Source organism: Pristis pectinata, chromosome 15 (genome assembly GCF_009764475.1).
Source record: "Pristis pectinata isolate sPriPec2 chromosome 15, sPriPec2.1.pri, whole genome shotgun sequence".
Taxonomy (NCBI): domain Eukaryota; kingdom Metazoa; phylum Chordata; class Chondrichthyes; order Rhinopristiformes; family Pristidae; genus Pristis; species Pristis pectinata.
This window is the reverse complement of record NC_067419.1, coordinates 29,871,527-29,891,662: the sequence shown is the minus strand read 5'-3', so window position 1 is coordinate 29,891,662 and position 20,136 is coordinate 29,871,527. Positions and strand designations below refer to the sequence as shown.

The window sequence follows — 20,136 nt, the reverse complement described above, 5'->3', positions numbered from 1 at the left end:
GAAGAACTCTGCAGATCCTGGAAATCTGAACCAAAAAAACAAAGGGCTAGAAACACTCAACAAATCAGGCAGCATATGTGGGGAGAGAAACAGTTGGCTTTTCAGGTCAATAACCTTTCATCAGAAATCTGATAAAAATGTCCTTGGTATGAAACTGTAATTCCATTTCTCTCTCTACAGATGTTTACTAACTTGCTAAGTATTTCTAGTAATTTTTTTATTTCATATTGATGTACACTTTACTAAAATGAAAGAGGACAAGTATAAAAAGAAGTTCAGTCACTTTTGGGAAAGAGTTTGTAACCTAGAGTTGATAATAAATATAAAGCCTTTGGGCAAGGAAGGATGAGTGTTGTTGAACAGTTGACGAGATCTGATTGTTAGCTAGGTTGGGTAGCCTGTGGGTTTTGATGATACATGTGAGAGGAAGAGGGAAAGGCCTGCCTGAACACAGAAAACTGTTAATTTTGTTTGATAATACTTTGGGTCAGCAAGATGACTGGGCACAGAAATAGGAAAAGGACAAAAGGGGACTATGCTTACATTCTCATAGAAGAGAGAGCTGGGAGAAAGTGTGACAACTAAACAACAATATAATCTGGTGCATGCCAGCAAAGATGTGCAGATAATCTAGAGAAATCTAAGATGACCCAAAGAAGGCCAGAACAGGTGTGCAGCTAGTAGAGCTGCTGCCTCTCAGCACCAGAGACAGTGACTCAGTCCTGACCTCGTGGTCTGGTTTCCTCCCACAAACTGCATGTTGGGAAATTAATTAGCCATGTAAGTTACCCTAGTGTGTGGTGAGTGATGGAATCTGGAGGAATTGATGGGAATGTGGAGAGAATAAAAATGGGATTAGTGAAAATGGGTAGTTGATTGTCAGTGAGAACTTGGTGGGCTGAAGGACCTGTTTCCATGCTTCAAGTCTACATGACTCTATAACAAAGAAAGAGAGGGTGCACTTATAAAGGTTTTTTCCAATTGCACTGTCAGGAACAATGATTGCAATTGTGTGCACAGTAGGATCCCACAAAAATCAATGCAATAAATAAATCCTTTTAATGGTGTTGGTTTAGGGAAAAGTGTTGGCAGAAACATTGGGAAGTACTGCTCTACTTTGAAGCGTACTGTAGGACCTTGAGCCCATAACCTTCTATCAATGATGAGAATACTACTACAGAGATAAACTTGGTGTAATACGCAGTTAGGAGGTCTGCAGAATAAAAGGATGATGATTCAAAATTATCAGTCCACTGTTTAATGCAAGCTCAGTTATACAGATGAGAGAAATTTAGAGCCTGTGTGAGATGATGAACAAAACTCAACTCCAGCTCTTGCCTGTGCTTGCGGAAAGTAGATTTGTTCTGGTTTATACTTTATCATTGATTGCTTATTCTGGAATACATCTCCTGTTTTTATGACTTGCAGAAACTGTTTGATGTTGGTTATTTGATGGAAGAAGTGAATGGCTAGACCAAAATTGCAAACCATTTTGGCAATTGATATTTATTTTGCACATGGTTATATGTATAACAAACTATAATTGCTCATTGCACATAGCTTCTCAATTTCATGAAGCTCATGATGCTGACAAGGTTGTTTTTTTTTCTCCCCAGTTCAAGTGTTGCGGAGTGGTATACTTTACAGATTGGTTAGAAATGGCAGAAATGGAGTGGCCTCCAGACTCTTGCTGCATCAGAGAATTTCCGGGATGCTCTAAACAAGCACATTATGAAAATCATATTGACATTTATCAAGAGGTAGGAGGACTTTTCCTTTTCAATGTTCATCAAATGGTTGATGTGGGTCAGAAATGGGTGTACATCCTATTTGTAGCTGTATGTGTTTTTAAATGGTCAGCTCGTTGTAATAATGCGTAACTTCTAAATGCACCTTTGGACAGGTTATGGGTGTGAAAAATTGCCTGTAGGTGAAATTTAAAAGTTGTATAAAAATACAGAAAGTAAGTGATAAGAGTACAAAAATATTTGCAGTATAGGTAAAGCTATTCACTCATTGGTAGCTTTAGCTAAAACTGAAAAAGGACATGAAAAAATTGTGCTACTAAATACACACAAAACCCAGACACATGGGCCTGAGCCTTCAGGCAGATCGCGGAGCAGTACAACACCTGTCCCATTGACCACTAAAATGATAGCACAGCTTGAGGTGATTGAGGGGACTGTTTCCTTCATGGTGACATTCCAGTAAATTAGCAAACCTTGAGGGAGGTAGAAGCAGAATTGAGGCCACAGCTGATGACGTGATCATCAGCTGTGCCAAACGTGAGCTTCATGACATCTCCAGGTGTACTAGCAATAGATGATGAAACTCTGCATTTGGCTGTTGTCCAATAGAAATCCTGTGAAAAAAGTTCCTTTATCCTCTTTGCTAAGTTGTTTTTCATGCCTGGGATGTGATCAAAGCCAGTATTTAATGACCATTTGTAATTGCTGTTGGAGGCTTATGGTGGTGAGCTGCCGCCTTGAATAGGTCCAGACCACAAGCTGAAGGTACCCTGCAGTACTGATAGGTAGGAAGTTCCAGGATTTTAACCCTGTGACAATGAAAGAACAACAATATATTTTGAGTTGGAAAGGCATATGATGTCCACGTCAACTACTAGGTGGAGGCATCCTCATTTCCCAGCTGTCCTTGTCCTTCTAGTTGAGAGATTGCAGACTTGAAACCTGCCATTGGTTAAGCCTTGGTGAATTTCTGCAGTTCATTTTATAGACTCTGCACTGGTGGTGGAGGGGTGGAATGGTTGCCCTATGTGGTGCCAGTCAGGCATGCTCCCTTGCCAGGAATGGTGTTGAGCTTCCTCTGTGTTGTTGGACGTGAATTCACACACAAATGATAGGACATTCCATCCATTCTACTTTTACTTTACTGACAGAGAAGCTTGGGGGAAATTAAATCGCTTGTCACAAACCGCCCTACCTCAGACCTGTACCTATAGTCCTGTATTTGCATAGCTCTTCCAATTAAATTTCTGGTCAGGAGGTTATTGTTAAGTGATTCAACAATACTGCTACTTTTGAATGTTGTGTTGGTTTGACTTTCAATTATTGAAAATAGTCATTGTTTGGCATCTGTGTGGCACAAATATTACATGCCAGTTATTACTACAAGCCTAAGTGTAGTCTAAGTCCTGTCGCATGTGGTACAGGCTGCATCATTATCTAAGGAATTGTAAGTGGAACTGAGTGTCGTGTAATCATCAGTGAACCTTCCCACTTATTGTGGAGGGAAGGTCATTGAAAAGGTGAAGATGATTAGGCCTACTGCAGTGGCCTGAGGAGCTTGTGAAACAATATCTGGGGACTTGGATAATTGGTCCACAATGGCCACAATCATCTTCTGTTGTTCTGGATTTGACTTCAGCCAGTCAAGAGTTTATCCTTCAGCATTCATTCACAAATTTTACTGGAGTTTACTGATACCAAGGACTCGGCCATGCATACTTTGTCAGATATTACCTTCATGTCAATGGGATTTGCTCATCTCCTGAAATTTGTTTTTTTTTCCCATGCTTGGACCAAACAAGATCTCTGTGCCTACGTCATCATGGCAGAACCCAACTTAACCTTTCAATGAGTAGGTTATTGACAAATGTTGCTTGATATTTTTATTTACTTGTTCATAAGATGTGAATATTGTGGCATTGCCAGCAGGTGGCACACTGTAGTGGTTAGTGTAATGCTATTACAGCGCTAGCGACCTGGGTTCAATTCCGCCGCTGTCTGTAAGGAGTTTGTACGTTCTCCCCGTGTCTGCGTGGGTTTCCTCCAACATCTCAAAGACGTATGGGTTAGAAGCTGTGGGCGTACCATGTTGGTGCCGGAAGAGTGGCGACACTTGCAAGCTGCCCCCAGCACATTCTCAGTAAAACGCAAGAAGGCCCATTTCACTGTGTTTTCGTGTACATGTGACTAATAAATATTTACTTTTTCACCTGTAATTGTGAACTGAGAAGGCAGTTATGACTTAACCACATTGGACTGTCAGGAGTTGTATATAGGCCAGGCTGGGAGAGGATGGCAGACTTGTTTCCCTTAAGAGTGTTGATAAACCTGATGGGATTTTAAAAATAATCTGACAATTTCATAGTTATTGTTTCTGAGACTAGCCTTTTAATTGAGATTTTTATTTAATTACTTGCATTTAATTTCCCTACAGACCTCACTGGAATTTTCTGGATCAACAGTCCAGAATTCTGGCTGCTGGTCTATTAACTTGCATTGCATTTATCCAACATAATCTTGCAGACAGACCTGTTCAAGTGTAGTCTGAATGAAGAGTTTTTTTTAAATCAGTGGTGATTGATCAAAATCTCTTCAGATATCTACTGATAAGAACACAGAAGTCCCAAATGTTCTGACTGGGCATTGCTGCTATCATTTCAATTGTACTCCCATTTAGGTGTCCAATTTTCACTCATCCCCTCTTACTTGTGAACAGTAGTCAAATATCGATGCCTATCAATGCCAAACTCAAATCATTTGTGCCAAAGTAAACTTAGTTACTGAGTAACGTGATCAGTTTTTTTTCCTTGGCTTTCTCTTCTGTGGCACTGTGCTTTTATGTGGTATCTCAGCAATAAAACTGGTTTTGGTGTTACTGAAATTTTTGAAGTAGCACAGGTGCTCAAAAGTAAAACTGCAGGGGGAGATGAAGAAATTTCTTCAGCTGTAGCAGCTTGCATTGAAATTTTTGAGAGTGGAAGATTAATTCTTCTAATGTTTTTAAGGTAATCAATTATCTTGCATATAATTCCTGGCTAAAGTTGTGTGAATAGTTTTTTGTTTTCAGTGTCTTTGTTAATCTGGTGGAATAAATCGTGAATCCACTCATAAACACATCTGATCTCCATCCTATTAAAATAAATGAAGTAAACTTTGTATTGTTGGGTGGTGCACAGCTACACATTAGCAGAGGGGCTGCTCAGGCAGATATTTACTCCCTCCCTTCCAATACCCAGTGTGCTGAAAATATTTCATACCCTTCTGCTTTCATTCTTCTGTCTCCGTGCTTCAACAATTTCCACATATTCAATACCAAGCTTGGAAACTAGTGATTAGAAGGTTCTAATTTAGACTTGCAACAATGGTTATATCTTGGTTCTTGGCTTTAGTCTCACAATCTGAAAATAATCACCTTTTAGGTATTAGTGGGAGCAGTGTGAACCTGCCATAAATCAGATTGCAGCATTATCATGAATGGGGTATATTTCAATGAAGCTTTTTAATAACTGGAAAGAAAGAAATCATCCAAAACACATCAACAAACAAATGCCATTTGCCAAAAGAGGTCTCTTGGGCATTTCACAATTTATACAGAAGTGTTTTCTGCCAGGAAATAATGAACTAAGCTTTAAATTTCCTTTTCCTTTTTCTCAGCATGGTTAGTGTTCAGATCATATGTGTAAAATGTCCCACCATGGCCACATAAGTACACAGTGGCAAATCAGAATTCACATCTTTGCAGTTTTTCTTTTCAAATGCCAACCCGGGGACTTTTGGTGGTGGGGGGGGGGAATATTTTAGAAGACATCCATATGAAATTACAATAACAACTTGAATATTTTTATAGTACTTGTTAATTATGTATATTGTTATTAAAGCTGTTCAACTATTACATTCCGAAAGCAAGAATTTAGACATATGAAGTTGGGAGTAAATACTAAATTTTAGAACACTTTAAAATTTTCATTACAAATATTTATTCATAATTCAATTACTTGGCAATGAAAACAACTTAAAATATGCAACATTAACTTAATTTTTGACCATTTTATTTGTATTGGTATTATTGTCCCTGGGCAACACGCAATGCTGGAGGAACTCGGTGGGTCGGGCAGCATCTATTGAAGGGAAATGAACAGTTGACGTTTCTGGTTGAGGTCCTTTATCAGGACTGGAAAGAAAGAAAGGAGATGGCCAGTATATAAAGGTGGGGGAGGGGTGGAGGAAGAGCTGGTGGGTGTTCGATGGATCCAAGTGAGGGGGGGAGGGGGGGTGGGTGTGATTAGGCAGGTGAGGGAGGGGGAGAGTGGGAAAGATGTAAGAAGCTGGGAGGTGATAGGTGGAAGTGACAAAGGGGTGAAGAAGATAGAACCTGAGTGGACCATGGAATAAAGGGAAGGAGTTGGGGAGGGGAGCTAGTGGAGGAATGTGTGGGTGATGGGCAGATTGAGAGGGCAGGGTGGTAGGGGAAAGAGAAGGGGTGATAGGGGCTGGTATGATAAGGGGGGGGAGGGGGTTTGCTACCAGAAGTTGGAGAAATCGATGTTTATACCATCAGGTTGGAGACTACCAAGGTGGAATATGAGGTGCTGTTCCTTTAATCTGCATCTAGCCTCAACTTGGTAGTAGAGGAGGCCGTAGACAGACATGTTGGTGTGAGAATAGGAAGCAGAATTAAAATGTCTGGCCACCAGGAGATCTTGGCTGGCATGGCAGATGGAGCGAAGCTGCTCGATGAAGCAATTTTCCCCCAACCATCTGATCTCACCGATGTAGAGAAGACCACACCAGCAGCACTGGATGCAACAAATGACACCGATGGATTCACGTGAGAAGGACTGCCTCACCTGGAAGGACTGTTTTGGGCCCTGAATGGTCGTGTGGGAGGTGGTGTAGGGGCAGGTGTAACGCTTAGTGCCGTTGTGGGGAATAAGTTCCTGGAGGGGGATCAGTGGGGAGGAACAAGGGAGTCACAGAGAGTGATCCTCGTGGAAAGAAGGGAGAGGAAGATGTGCCTAGTGGGATCCTGTGGGAGATGGCGGAAGTTGCAGAGAATATGTTGTATGCATGGGAGTGGTAGATGAGGACAAGGGGAATTCTATCCCTGTTATGTCTGGGGGGAGAATGGGGTGAGGGCAGACGTGTGTGAAATGGAGGAGATGTGGATGAGGGCAGTGGGTGGGGGAGGGAGAGAACCCCATTTTCTGAAAAAGGAGGACATCTCGGATATCCTGGAGTGGAAAGCCTCATCATGAGAACAGATGTGGCAGACCTCTTTGTGTCTCCATCATTGTCTCTGAATTTTTATTTTCTCCTCAACAGTCTAATGTCAAAAAAAATCTTTAACAATAAATTGTTGGTGTCTATTTAGATCTCCACAGTAGTTTTTACCCAGAGATTACAATATCACTTTACATTTCGCAAGTCATGAAGCCTGTTGTATTAATTGTTATTGTCTTACTTTACTCATCTTTCAAAGCACTATGATCATGAAATTTGGCTTCCTAGTTCCATGACTGCTTAAAGGATTTGTTTCCAATTTGTTGCAAAATTAGCATCTCAATTTGTACCTTGCACAATGGGGAGATTGGTAGGACACAGAGCACTTGTATGTCAGAACTAAGCACAGCAGGGAGATTGTGACATCCTGATTTGATGTCAATGTTGACAAGTAGGACTTCAAATAATGTGGGTAATGCCACATTCAGTTTGCTTGGAGAGGCCAGCATTTAGCAACAGGAAGAACACTATTTAAAGGAACCATCCCTTACCATTAGGTTGGTACAGCATCTGAAAATGTACTTATGTTCTGATGGGCTGAACTGCCTCCTTCTGTGCTGGGGCATTTCAGGAATTTTGTGACTCAGAATTCATTCCCGAGGTCTTAAGAATTTCAATAACAGCTTCCAATCATAACACAACTTACTTTTAATCAGCTTTGCTAAACTGGTTGGTACTAGCTGTTGATGAAGTTGGATCCCTTGGTGATGTGCTAATGCAATAAACAGCATGGTGAGAGTGGGCTGGTCATTGAAGTCACCATTGACAGCCACCTGAAACTTCCTCTACTCAAGGGAGCAACCAAGTGCAGATGTGTTCGGATTACTATGGTCGTTGTAATAGGAGAGAAGGTAAAGGCATACAGATGACAGGCACTGAGGAATACACATTGGTGATCGTTCAATAATTGATTGGATATAAGAATGTTTGACATTTGACTACCTTTTAGCTTTCCAGATTTATTCAAAAAGGATGATGAGACTAGGATTGACAAAAGGATGTTAGCATCGGTACTATGTAATCATCGAGTTCTGTGTTTCTTTTTATACATCACTATTCGTGAATAGTAGTCCCCCAGTTGGGTATTACCGGTGTCTCGATTCAAGCACACTGGATGTGCTCCTTATTGTGGACACTTATGCATGGAAGCTGCTGATAAGTTTGCATCTTTTTTTGCAGTGAGTACCATTAGTTCCCAATCATGTTTTGCATAAAATTGATTGCAAAATATTAACAGTGTAGCACAGTTGCCTGTGTATGGTTGAGTTTCTAGGCCAATGTGTCAGTATCATGCACATCAAAAGCAATATGATTTTAGTTTGTGACTTCCAAATAATTGATTTAATATGAACATTTGAGAGATTAATGTATCCTATAGAGGATTACTTGTCAAATACTAGATACATTAGTTTTCAAACTGTCAAGTAAATAAATATGCTCAGGATATTACGAAAGTGAACCCACTGGGAAATTGATCTAGCTGTCCAAAAGGCCATTTGAGAGACAAGTATGTCAGCACCCTAGAAATCATTTCATCAGATGTCATTCTAAATGTCCTGCTTCCTTCATATATTGAAGGATATTTCTGTTCTTGAATATATTTATACAGTGAGAGCTACCAGTCAACATAAATTCAAAATGTGATTTGTTGGGGGAAATGTCCTTGTAAGCTTGTCTATTTAGGTATGCTTTTGGTGTATATTAATTGTCACTTTGTTCCAAAATTCAAATGTGAAAACCTACATTAAATTTATTTCACAAGAAAAGTGCATTTGTACTTTGCACTCTATATTTCATAAGATAATCTGTCATATCATCAGTTTGTTTTGTGGCATTGACGAGATGGTATTCATGCGATCTGAGTCAGCATCATTGTTACCTTGTGTAGTTAAGAAGATGATGTACATTTACTGACTGACATTTTAGAATAGAAGGAACCAACCTCAGTGCCCAGGATCTGAATTTTCATGTCAAGATAATTGAGGGAAAAGTGAGGGCCTCTTTCCTTTTTGCCCTTCATTAGGACATAAAAAGAACAACCTTGTAGCCAATGAAAGGTCAAAATGTGATGTTTTGAATCTCTGCACAAGTACCACATTTCCAGCACCGTTTTGGTAATATAAAACCATTCTATATGATTGGGTTTTCTTTCGATGTTAGTAAAATTGCTGGGAATATAAAGTGTATTTTCTTACTGGAATATTTTAGTTATGGCAAATGCAAGTTTTACTCAGTTATTGGTCATAGAATAGATCCTCAAAAGGTAAATAGAAATATTTATGTCCATTCACTGTTGCAGTGGGTGATATGATATTCATTATCCATTGCATGCTCCCTGTAATGGTCAGTTCAATTAAAGTCCATGGAACTGAATGTCAGAAGAAGAACACTATGGACAAATACAAATACAAATTCATTGGAGAGACAAGTGACTACTGATGCTGGGATCTGGAGCATAGAACAAACTGCTGGAGGAACTCAGCAAGTTAAGTTCCAACCCCCCCCCCCCCCCCCCCCCCCACCCCCCCCCCCCCCCCCCCCCCCCCCCCCCCCCCCCCCCCCCCCCCCCCCCCCCCCCCCCCCCCCCCCCCCCCCCCCCCCCCCCCCCCCCCCCCCCCCAAAATCTGGTTTCATCTGCTCCATCACTTGCTCTCTAACTGGTTCCACTAATCACCTTCCAGCCTCTGTCTCTACCTCTCCCCCACCTGGCTCTGCCTACCTCCCTTTAGGTTTCTTTCCTTATCTCTACCTATCATCCACTGGGCTGCTGTCTCCACCACTCCCCATTCTTACCCCCACTCCCCCAATCTGGCTCATCTGCCTAGCACTTCCCTCTGCATCTGGTTCTACACTATTTCCTCCCCAATCCCTGCCTCACTCCTCCCTCTCACTCTTTATTCTGGCTACCTACCCTCTATGTTCTCAGTCACAATGCAGGATCTTGACCTAAAACATTACTATCCCCTTGATTATTTTTTTTTAACTTATTTTCTTACTAGGACCTGTCTAAAGCAATGTGATGTTATCACTTTTATGTAGCCATTTGTGTGTTAGGAAGGAAGTGCCTTCTCTATAAGCAGACATTGGTCAAACAATGAAGAGGAAAAGGAGCAGGCAAAAGAAATCCATAAGCAGGGAGAAATCTCGAAGTCCCTCTTCTGTCCCGCCACAATTGTAGCTGGAGTGATCTTTTCGTTTTTGAGCAAATTAAGATCTAAGTTGCATCAGTAAGATTGCCAATTTCTCAAATGTAAATAGGTCTGAAGAAACAGTGTGCAGCAAAATCTAATTTAGAGGATAAGGTCCTTGTAATGAGGGAAATGTGAGGATCCTGCAAACTTTGCATTCCAAGGACCATGTTCATAATTAAGAAGCTTGGATACCATTTAATCAGTTGATTCAGTCCATAAATTCATTGATGTGCTTCAGGGAAGGATATTGGCCATCCTTGTTCAGTCTGAGCTCTGTGACACCAGACCCATCGCTGTAGTTGACTTTTAATTACATTCTCATCTCAAGCGCAATTAGGAATAGATAATAAATGCTAGTGTTGTGAAGAGTATCCACATCTTGTGAACAAGTAAATGGAAAGTAAAGAATCTTTATGAAAAATTAGTTTAACCTCTTTATAAGTTAGCTGACCCAGATATAATGTATTATTCCACTTTTCTCAAAGGAAATATTAAAGGAGAAAATTTGAATAAGCATTTACAATTTAATTTTTCAAGAAAAGTTTAGAATTTGCCATAGCATACCATCGTATTTCAAGCTCCTTGGTGTCCCTCACTCTTCATGTCTTATTACACTGACATTTGCTGTAAGGATGAGCTGCTAATGGCATGCCAAGGGCACTTGGTCATTTGGGACTGTTGCATGTTAGGACAATTATTCTAACCTCTTTTAATCCATTGGATTTGGGCTTTGCGAGAAAGAGGAACATAAGGGAAAGTCAGATGACTTTAGAAAGAAAAAGAAATAACTATACATTTTAAATATTTAAGAATCTCCTGCTTCAGATGTGAGCCATATGCTTTTAATTGTTCCCTTATTTGATTGGAGAAGGTGTGTGACAAGGCAATTTTTGTCATTCAAAGGGTTGTGATGCTAAATAGCAGAATTGCCATTCTGTATTGATTTTGGGTAGTAGTTAATAGTAAATGCAGCAATTTCTTCAAATACACTTAAGCAGGAAATCAAAAGGGCCAAGAGGGGGTACGAGATGGATCTCTCAAGTAAGGTTAAGGAAAATCCCAGGAGGGTGGCCCAGGAGAGAGCAGATCCCTTTAGAGATCACTGCCCATGTCTCGAGCCACAGGAAGTGGGTGGGATTTGTAATGAATATTTCTCCTCTGTGCTTACTGAAGAGAAAATCATGGTCCCTCAAGAGGTAAGGGAAACAAGTGGAGATGTTTGGAGGTATTTGCAGCCTTGCAGTGCATTAAGATGGATAAATCTCCAGGGCCTGACCGAGTGCATCCTCAGACTTTGTGGGAAGCTAGAGACGAAATTGCAGAGGCCCTTGCGGAGATATTTGCTTTATTGTTAGCCACTAGTGAAGTTCCCGAAGACTGGAAGTTGGATAATGTTGTTTAAGAAGGGTAGCAAGAACAAGCCAGGGAACTGCTGGCTGGTCAGCCTAACATCAGTGGTGGTGAACTTACTGGAGGGAATTCTGAGGGACAGGATCTACAAACATTTGAATAGACAGAGTCTGATTAGGAAGCGTCAGCATGGCTTTGTGTGCAGAAAGTCATGCTTGACGAACCTATTTAGAGACTTTTCAAGAGGTAACCAAAAAGGTAGATGAGGGTTGGCCAGTGGATGTCTATTTGGGCTTCAGCAAGGCCTTCAACAAGGTTCCGTGTGGTAGGCTGGTCTGGAAGATTGGGTCCCATGGAATTCAGGGAGAGCTGGTTAAGTGGTTTCAAAATTGACACGCAGATGGGAAGCAGAGGGTGGTGGTTGAAGGTTGTTTCTCAGAATGGAGGCCGGTGACTAGTGGTGTGCCGCAGGGTCGGTGTTGGAACCCATGTTATTTGTTACTTGTATAAATGGTTTAGATGCCATTGCACAAGGCTTGATCAGTAAGTTCGCAGAGACATGAAATTAGGAGGTGTTGTTGATAGTGAAGAAGGTTATTGTAAATTACAGGGGGATCCTGATCAGCTAGGGAAATGGGCTGAGAAGTGGCAAATAGATTTCAATACAGATGATGGTGAGGTGATGCATTCTGGAAAGTCAGACCAGAGTAGGACTTCTACAATGAATAGTAGAGCACTAGGGAGTGTAATGGAACAGAGTGACCTAGGAGTACAAGTGCATAGTTCATTGAAAGTGATGTCACTGGTAGATAGCGGTGAAAAAGGCGTTTAGCACGCTGGCCTTCATCAGTCAGGGCATTGAGAATAGGAGCTGGAACGTTGTTCCAGTTGTACAAGTCATTGGTGAAGCTGCACTTGGAGTACTGTGTGTAGTTTTGGTCACCCTGTTATAGGAAAAACGTGGTTAAACTGGAAAGAGTGCAGAAGAGATTTATGAGGATGTTGCCCGGACTAGAGGGCCTAAGTTACAGGGAGAGATTGGCCAGGCCAGGTCTTTATTCCTTGGAATGTAGAAGAATGAGGGTTGATCTTGTAGAAATGTTTAAATTATGAGGGGCATAGATAAGGTGGATGGAAACAGCCTTTTCCCCAGGGTAGGAGTGTCCAAAACTGGGGGGCATAGATTTAGGGTGAGAGGGGAAAGATTAAAAGGGACACAAGGGTCAACTTTTCATGCAGAGGGCAGTGAGTATATGGAAGAAGCTGCCAGAGAAAGTGGTTGAGGCAGGTACAATAGTATCATTTAAGAAGCACTTGGATAGGTACATCCAGAGGTGGGGTTAAGCGGGATATGGGTTTAACGCAGGAAATTGGGACTAGCTGGCTGGGCACTGTGGTCAGCATGGACTCATTGGGCAGAAGGGCCTATATCTGTGCTGTATTGCTCTATGACTCGAGGCTATGCACTAGAAGGTGAGCTGCAACATGGCAAAAATTATCCAGCACCTTATCAATTTGCAAATTGCTGGCATCTCTCAGAACAAATTGCTGTACAAATTACACAATAATGGATTGCACTTTAAACTTAATATTTTTTCAGCAGATAATTGCAGGCTTTTATTTCATGTTTATTCACTATAACATCTTTTCATTTTGATGCAGGGGTGTGGACAGAAAATGTACAATTTTTTGCGTGGCACAAAACAACTGCAAATGTTAAGGTTTCTTGGGATATCCATCGGAGTGACACAACTGCTGGCCATGATACTCACCATTACATTCCTGTGGACGTTGTATTATGACAAAAGGAGCCACAGACTGGTCAAAAGAAGGACTACTTCCCAGCACCTTGTCTGTCATTCAGTAGAATACTGAAAACACGTCCCCAGAAGCAGTGAACTGAAGCAGGCAGGTGCGGCAACAGTTTTTACACACAGTTTGAAATTGAGGAATTGTAGCTGGAATTGGTCAAATCAGTAGCATGCTGGGTGTATTGTGACAATTGTACATAAATTCTGTATTTACACCATCATTCTAAACAAAGGAATAAGAAAGAGACTGAGAAAATCATCTTGATGAAGTAATTTGAAGATAATTTATTTTGATTTAAGGCAATTTTATGCTGCTGCTACATAGGACCTGTACTCGAGTGCCAATCTTTCTTGGTGTCATTCCCGCATTAGAGGTGTCTTATCCTTGCCTCTGACCTTTTATAGAGATCTAAAACAAAGGTTGATCTCTAGGTACTGAGCTTTGCCTGTTTTATTAAACCCCTTACAGATGTCAAGCATACCGTGCTTCTGCTGTCAAAAGCATTCTGACCAATGTTGAAAAGCCTTAATTAAGATCTTGGGTCTTTTAATGTCATAGAATACTGGAGCTACTGTACATTATCAAATGTACATTGCCAAAATTGACTGACTACTGTACTTGGGGGGGGGGGGTGGAGGGGAAGAGTGCAGATTAAATCAAAGCTGATTAGTTCTTTTGTGTTTACATTCTGCATTAACAGATGCTGATGTGAATGATTTGATAGATATACTCCTTTGTTTATGTACTGTCTTTGCATATAATTGCAGTTCTAATTCTCAATCTTTAGAATTAATTCCTTTCTAATTCCATGTTGGAAATCTTCATCTTTCTCATTAAACATTAGATGTATAAGGAGCCTGATAAGATTTCTTTTACTTGGAAAGTAAATGCAAATTACTTTGTATGTAATTAGTATTTAATTGTATTTAAATATTGCAGACCGCATGTATCAATGTTGTCCTAATTGCAGGCTGTGTTTTAATAATATATAGACGAGTATTGAAAAGTCTGAGGAGTTAGCATGCAGGGTATAATAAGAACACTACAATTCACTTACTGTTTAATTTTGCAAGTTAATGTAAATACCTGTTAATATTTTTTGACCATGAGGTTCAGAATAGTTTGATAATTGCAAGAAAATTGTAATCTAAGCTGTTAATTTTCTTTTGTTTCATTTTATTTCTTGATGTGTGCTTCCTGAATGCTAAAAAAGAAAATGTGATGCAGCAGGGCGGGAGAGTTACTGGCCAGGATTTTCCTGAGTCTGACTTGCCTCCTCCACTTGCAGCCCACTGTCCTCATTCCCTCAACTTCACTGCATTTGGAAGATCAATCTTGCTGACTGAGACCACCCAGGAGCTGAGTGAAGCCCTGCCTGCACTTGGGGCTGAACTATGTAACCAGGTGAAGTGGGTGGGGCGGAACAAGATCCACCCATAAAATGAGTGGCACTGTGGGTGGTTAACGTTGCAACCCCACAGGTCCAGTGACCCAGGTTTGATCCTAATCTTAAATGCTGTCTGTTTGGAGTTTGCACGATTTCCCTGGATGTGCAGTTTGCTCCCATGTGTCAAAACACTGGTTGGTATGTTACTTGGCTACTTTAAATTACTGCTAGTGTAGTTGGGTGGTAGGAAAATTAGGGAAGGGGGATTGTTGATGTGTATGCAAGTGGGGGGGGAATAATTGGGATGGGAGTAGTTGGGTGTTTGGTGATCAGCATGAAAATGGAGGGCCAAAGGGCACGTTTCCATGCTGTCTGACTATGAACACCCCTCATCCCTTGCAAACTTCTAATGTTGTCATCTGTACTTGTTTCAGTTTCTGAATGTCTATGATATTTCAAAGAACTATTTATATAAAAAAATTAAAGTAAGTTTACAAAAACTAGAAATTGTTTTAAGAAATAAAAAAAATTAAAACACTTAAACACTTGATCAATTAAAATGTAGCACTTGTTTGTTTCACCCAATTTGCCTCATTGCAGAGGTGTGGGTGTAACGAGGACACCAATGATAGGAGAAAGAAGCAAAGTTGTGCAGGTGTAAAACCTGAAGGAAGTGGGCACAGAGCCAAAAGTGAACTCAGAAGAGGCCAGCATTGTGCTTGGTTTGAAATGTATTGAGGTGGGTGTAATGAGATAAAGCTGAAACCTTTGTGCACTGATCATTCAAGATCAGAGGACATTGATTTTATCCCTCCTTCCAATTTCACTATTTGCCCTATTTTAACAAAGGAAAGTTGAGGGGTAGAAAGATTTGGGACACTGATAGTCAAGAAATGTCAAAGCTTGCACTTTAAAGGAACTTTTTCATTAAACTGTCAAACAAAGTGAAAAATGAAATGGACTTCTTGGCAGGAACAACTCTGACATGAAATGAAATATTGGTGCTGAAGAGAGAAAAGTATGTGTGGCAGTACAGGGCAAAATGATGATCTTGGGGAATAGGGAGAGGAGTGGCTGAGAAAATAGGCTGAGAGATCTGTCTGCCAGCAGTGTCACGGATATCAATGGGGAGAAACAACCACTGGCAGAATGGTGAATGCAAGTTAATATTTTGTTTCTCAAAAACCAAAAAACTGCAGATTCTGAAAATCTGTAGAGAGAGGAAGAACAGCGAACATTTTGGGACAAAGATCATTATGCCCTTCATTAAACCCTCATGCCTGACCTGCTGAGTGTTTTGACCATTTTTCTGTTTTTATTTTAATTTTTCTTTCAATTTGATTTTCTATGTGCTCCAGGGCAGATGGGCTTTGGCTAGCAGATGATTGGAGACAATCACAAGTGTAGGGTCTCATTTATTTAAGTTTTATTTGCTAGACATTTACTCAATCCTTTTCCATTTCTGTTTCTGAACCTTGGTACATTGAGTAATTATTTAATCACCTTGGTAGTCATTGTGCTCTAATTTCATACTTCAGTTTGGTTGAGGTGATATACAGTTGTTTGCTCTGTCCATCTCACATTTTCAGCCACTTTAAGCTCAAAATATTGCTTGCATTTGAATGAGTTAAGGATTAAAATTGACAATCAGTGGGATCTGGTCAAGGCCCTAGACGCCTTCTGGGTTATTTGCTTAAAAATTGGGTTTTGCCTATTTTTGATGAGCTCAGCCATTTTGTGCTTAGCTCCAATTCCTGTTTGTGACTGCAAAAGAAAATTGTGTTCCTGACTTTGGGGGTTGGGGTGCGGAGGAACAAAATTGAAACTGCTCTTGGGTGGTTTACAAGCACATAGTTCATGTATTGTTTGGGATAGGACCACACTGAGTTGAATGCAGCTTCTGCCAATTTACTGCGCAGCTCTTAAAGGCACCCCCCCCCCCCCCCCCCCCATGGCTGCCTGCAGCAATGCACACTATGGCTGGCATGGAGGAGGCAGCTGCCACATTTATCAAGGAGACATTAAGACCTGGTCAATGTGATATATGCCAGGAGAGAATCCCTGAGGGTTAAGGGCACAGGAGACCTACTAAGGCCACCATGGGTAGAGGCTGGAAGGCAATGACTCCTGTTGTCCCCATCTGTTCGAATTGCTGCTGAATGGAACAATGCCCAGATAAGTTTCACACCCTCGCAATATGTATCAGAGTGACCTGCAAACTACTGAAAACAGGTGTATTGGGCCATTGCAGTAATTAGCTCTGGAGTCCATTCTTTGAAAATCCCTTGCATTGCTATGCAATGATTGAGCCTCTGCAGCCGTCCGGAGTAGAGAATACTATAGACTCGCCATCTGCTGAGAGAAGAAAGTTCTCCTCAGCTCGGCCTCAAATGACCAACAGTGCACCTTATTACTACACACTGTGACTTAATATTCACTGATGATATATCTATAAATAACATCTCAATATTGAAATTCTGGATGGATAACAAAAAAGCACATATGTGTGTGGCTAGATTATTGTACCAAACATTTCATTGTAGTGTTGTAAATAAAACACTGGAACTTGAGGGTTTTGCAAATTAAAAAGGGTACAAAAATACTGTAATTTAGTTAAACTTACACTTGTCAAATCAGTTAATATGATGCTAAGTAAACAAACACTTCTGCCCTTCTAATGATGAAAATTAATTCTGCATGTTATATGTGATTTACTTCTTTACCATTTTGGGCTTTCATTTTGTTTAACTGTTGGGAAGCCAATCAACAGTCACTTGCGCAATTGATTTTAGTTTTGTTTCAGCGACCTGAATTACTGATGCATCAAATCTTTTCAAAACTCGTGTATGCTGCCTGAGGTGTGAATTAATCATTGCTGATTATTATTTAATTATCTCAAGTAAGTCATGGTTGAATTCTTTTCAAAGCAGAACAGCTGCATTAATAATTGTTTAATGGAAGTACATTTTGAGTCTAACTCCGCTGAAGTCTCTTATGTGTAATTAACTGAGATATTTTATAGGTACAACAAATCTAACCTCTGAAATTTCACAAAAAATGGCAGACTTTCCAATTGTGCCCTTGATGTGCACTGTGAAATAGTAAAATACAAGCAGCTTAACATTTAGATGATCTGTCACCTTTATTAAACATTTGGCGGCTTCTTTGAGTGATACAGCTGGCCCCAAGGATGATTGCATTGTCACCAAGTATGGGATGTGGCTCACCCTGATATACCTTTTGAGATGTCTATAGCTTACTAAAAATAAAGCGGTGTCTGAAAAATAAATGAACAGTTGCTTTGGTCTTTAAAGTTATCGAGAGATTAGATAACTTTTTTCCAAACTGTGAGATTGTTATAGTGAAAGGAAATAAAAATACCAGCAAAAGAAAGCTCCTCCTCTGCTCATGGACTTAAGAAGAATCATTTTTGGGAGCAAGTTATTGTGGAAAAGAGCCGAAGAAATTTCTGATCAATATATTTATATCGTATATATAAATTTATTGTATAAATCTCCTCCTGTTTCGGAAACTTCAAAAATAAATCTCCTCCTGTTTCGGAAACTTCAAAAATAAATCTCCTATTGAAACCAGTGTACCTGATGTCAGTATGAAATTGAAACAGCTAATTCCCATCTTGGATTACTCTAAAACTCCTGCATTGATTTGTACTTGGACTTTTTTTAAATGCAGTGCTTGTCCCTCTAAGTGAGAATTGAGAACTGAGGATGCCTAAACACACCTGCAGCAAAGGCCTGGTTGGGAACCATAGTTAAACAGGTCATACCTGCGAGATTCCTTGCAGCAAAGTGGAAGTGTTCCTTCACATAATTGCCTCCACACCACTGCACACTGGGAGAAAAGAGTAAATATGTTGGCTAATGCATGAGGATTGCTTTATTCTGGGTGTGTCAAGCTTCCTAAATGTGTTGCAAAGAAACAAACTGTTGGAAGAACTCAGCGGGTCAAGCAGGAGGCAAAGGGATGGTCGATGGTTCGGGTCATGACAATTTGCTCCAGATTCCAGCATTTGCAGCCTCTTGTGTCTCCTTCCTAAATGTGGTTGCTGCTACATTCATCCAAAAAACGGGAGGGTGTCCACCATTGCCTGACTTGTCCATCAACATCTAAAAAGGTACAAGTGCACAAGGTACTGTAAAACATGCAGCTCTTGGTCTTCTCTAGTAGTGTGGCATTTGTGTGACTGGTCCAGGAGCCCTTTTAGAAGACGAGCCTTGGTTTTGGATGATGGGGAAATCAGCAATGTTAATAAAAAGGAATGGCAGTATTGAGACTTTCTCTTTTTGGTAATATTGATTGGTACAGCAAATAATATTTGCATCATATAAATACCAATCTTAGCATAAGCCTGGACATTGTCCAGGTGTTGCTGCGTATGGACATGGCATGGTTAATTATGTGCACGATTACACAAAGAGCTCAATGCTCTGCAAGCATAAGCAAGTAACTCCGCATTTATGAATGAGGAAAGGTTGCTGGTGAGATTATGGCTTAGGACACTGCCCTGAATGTTTCTAGCTGAGTAATTTTAGTTTTGTGAAATAATCATAAACGGGTAAGGGGTAAAGATGGAATATTCTAAATTGAATCCCTTCATAAGTACCAGTTTACATGATTACAGTCTGAGTAGTCACACAATGGGCTATAACCTACAAAAGTAGGTGTTCTATATCTATGGCACACTAGGTATTCAAAAATCAACATGTAAAGATCCTTTTTAAAAGGCAGCATGAGCAATATTGTGTATTTTATTGTTCATGTTAATTGAATTTTTTTTTTATTGCACGTTTTTATTTGATTTCCCTTGCAATGATATAGACACAAGTGTCCTTAGTTCTGTGCTGAGTACTTTCTTTTAATTCTCTCCCACTACATACCCATTTAGCCAGCACCAAAGAGTTTCAGAGCAGAGAAAATATCAGAGGCATTGTTCAAAACAAATATTTCTCAGTACCATTAGAAAATGCTAGAGGTTAACAAGTGCTTTTTTAATCCAATAACAGTGCAAGCTTTTGTACAACCAAGTTGTGTGTATTTCCTGTGTATTCAAGTTTTAATTATACATCTTTTGTACTGTAATGATGACAATGCAGTAAAAGAGAAATTACAGAACCAATAGAGTGCTAGGATTTATCTGACTACAGAAAACAGAATGTGCATCAAACTCGCGCATATTTTTACTTCAGAAACACCAAGAAATTTTTAAAAAAACAGAAAATGCTGGAAATGCACAGTAAATCATGGAGCGGCTATGAAGAGGGAAACCGATTTGATGTCGTAAGTCAAAGCCTTCTCATCACAAATGAGAAAAGTTAGTAATAAAACAAGCTTTAAATTGCAACAAAAG

General features: G+C 40.3%; 1 protein-coding gene across 4 annotated transcripts in view; it reads left to right on the top strand.

The window, feature by feature from the left end:
* Positions 1 to 18,515, top strand: part of tspan12 (tetraspanin 12) — a 39,450-nt gene extending 20,935 nt beyond the window's left edge. For 2 of the 4 annotated variants that reach the window (XM_052030908.1, XM_052030910.1), the window contains exons 7-8: positions 1,617 to 1,760; positions 13,232 to 13,579. In XM_052030908.1, the coding sequence (XP_051886868.1) occupies positions 1,617 to 1,760; positions 13,232 to 13,444 (357 nt within the window). In that variant the 3' untranslated portion in view covers positions 13,445 to 13,579. Of the gene's footprint in view, positions 1 to 1,616; positions 1,761 to 13,231 lie in introns of those variants that run through there. The other 2 variants (XM_052030909.1, XR_007957550.1) reach the window with 2 other exon arrangements.
* Positions 18,516 to 20,136: the final 1,621 nt, after the last annotated feature.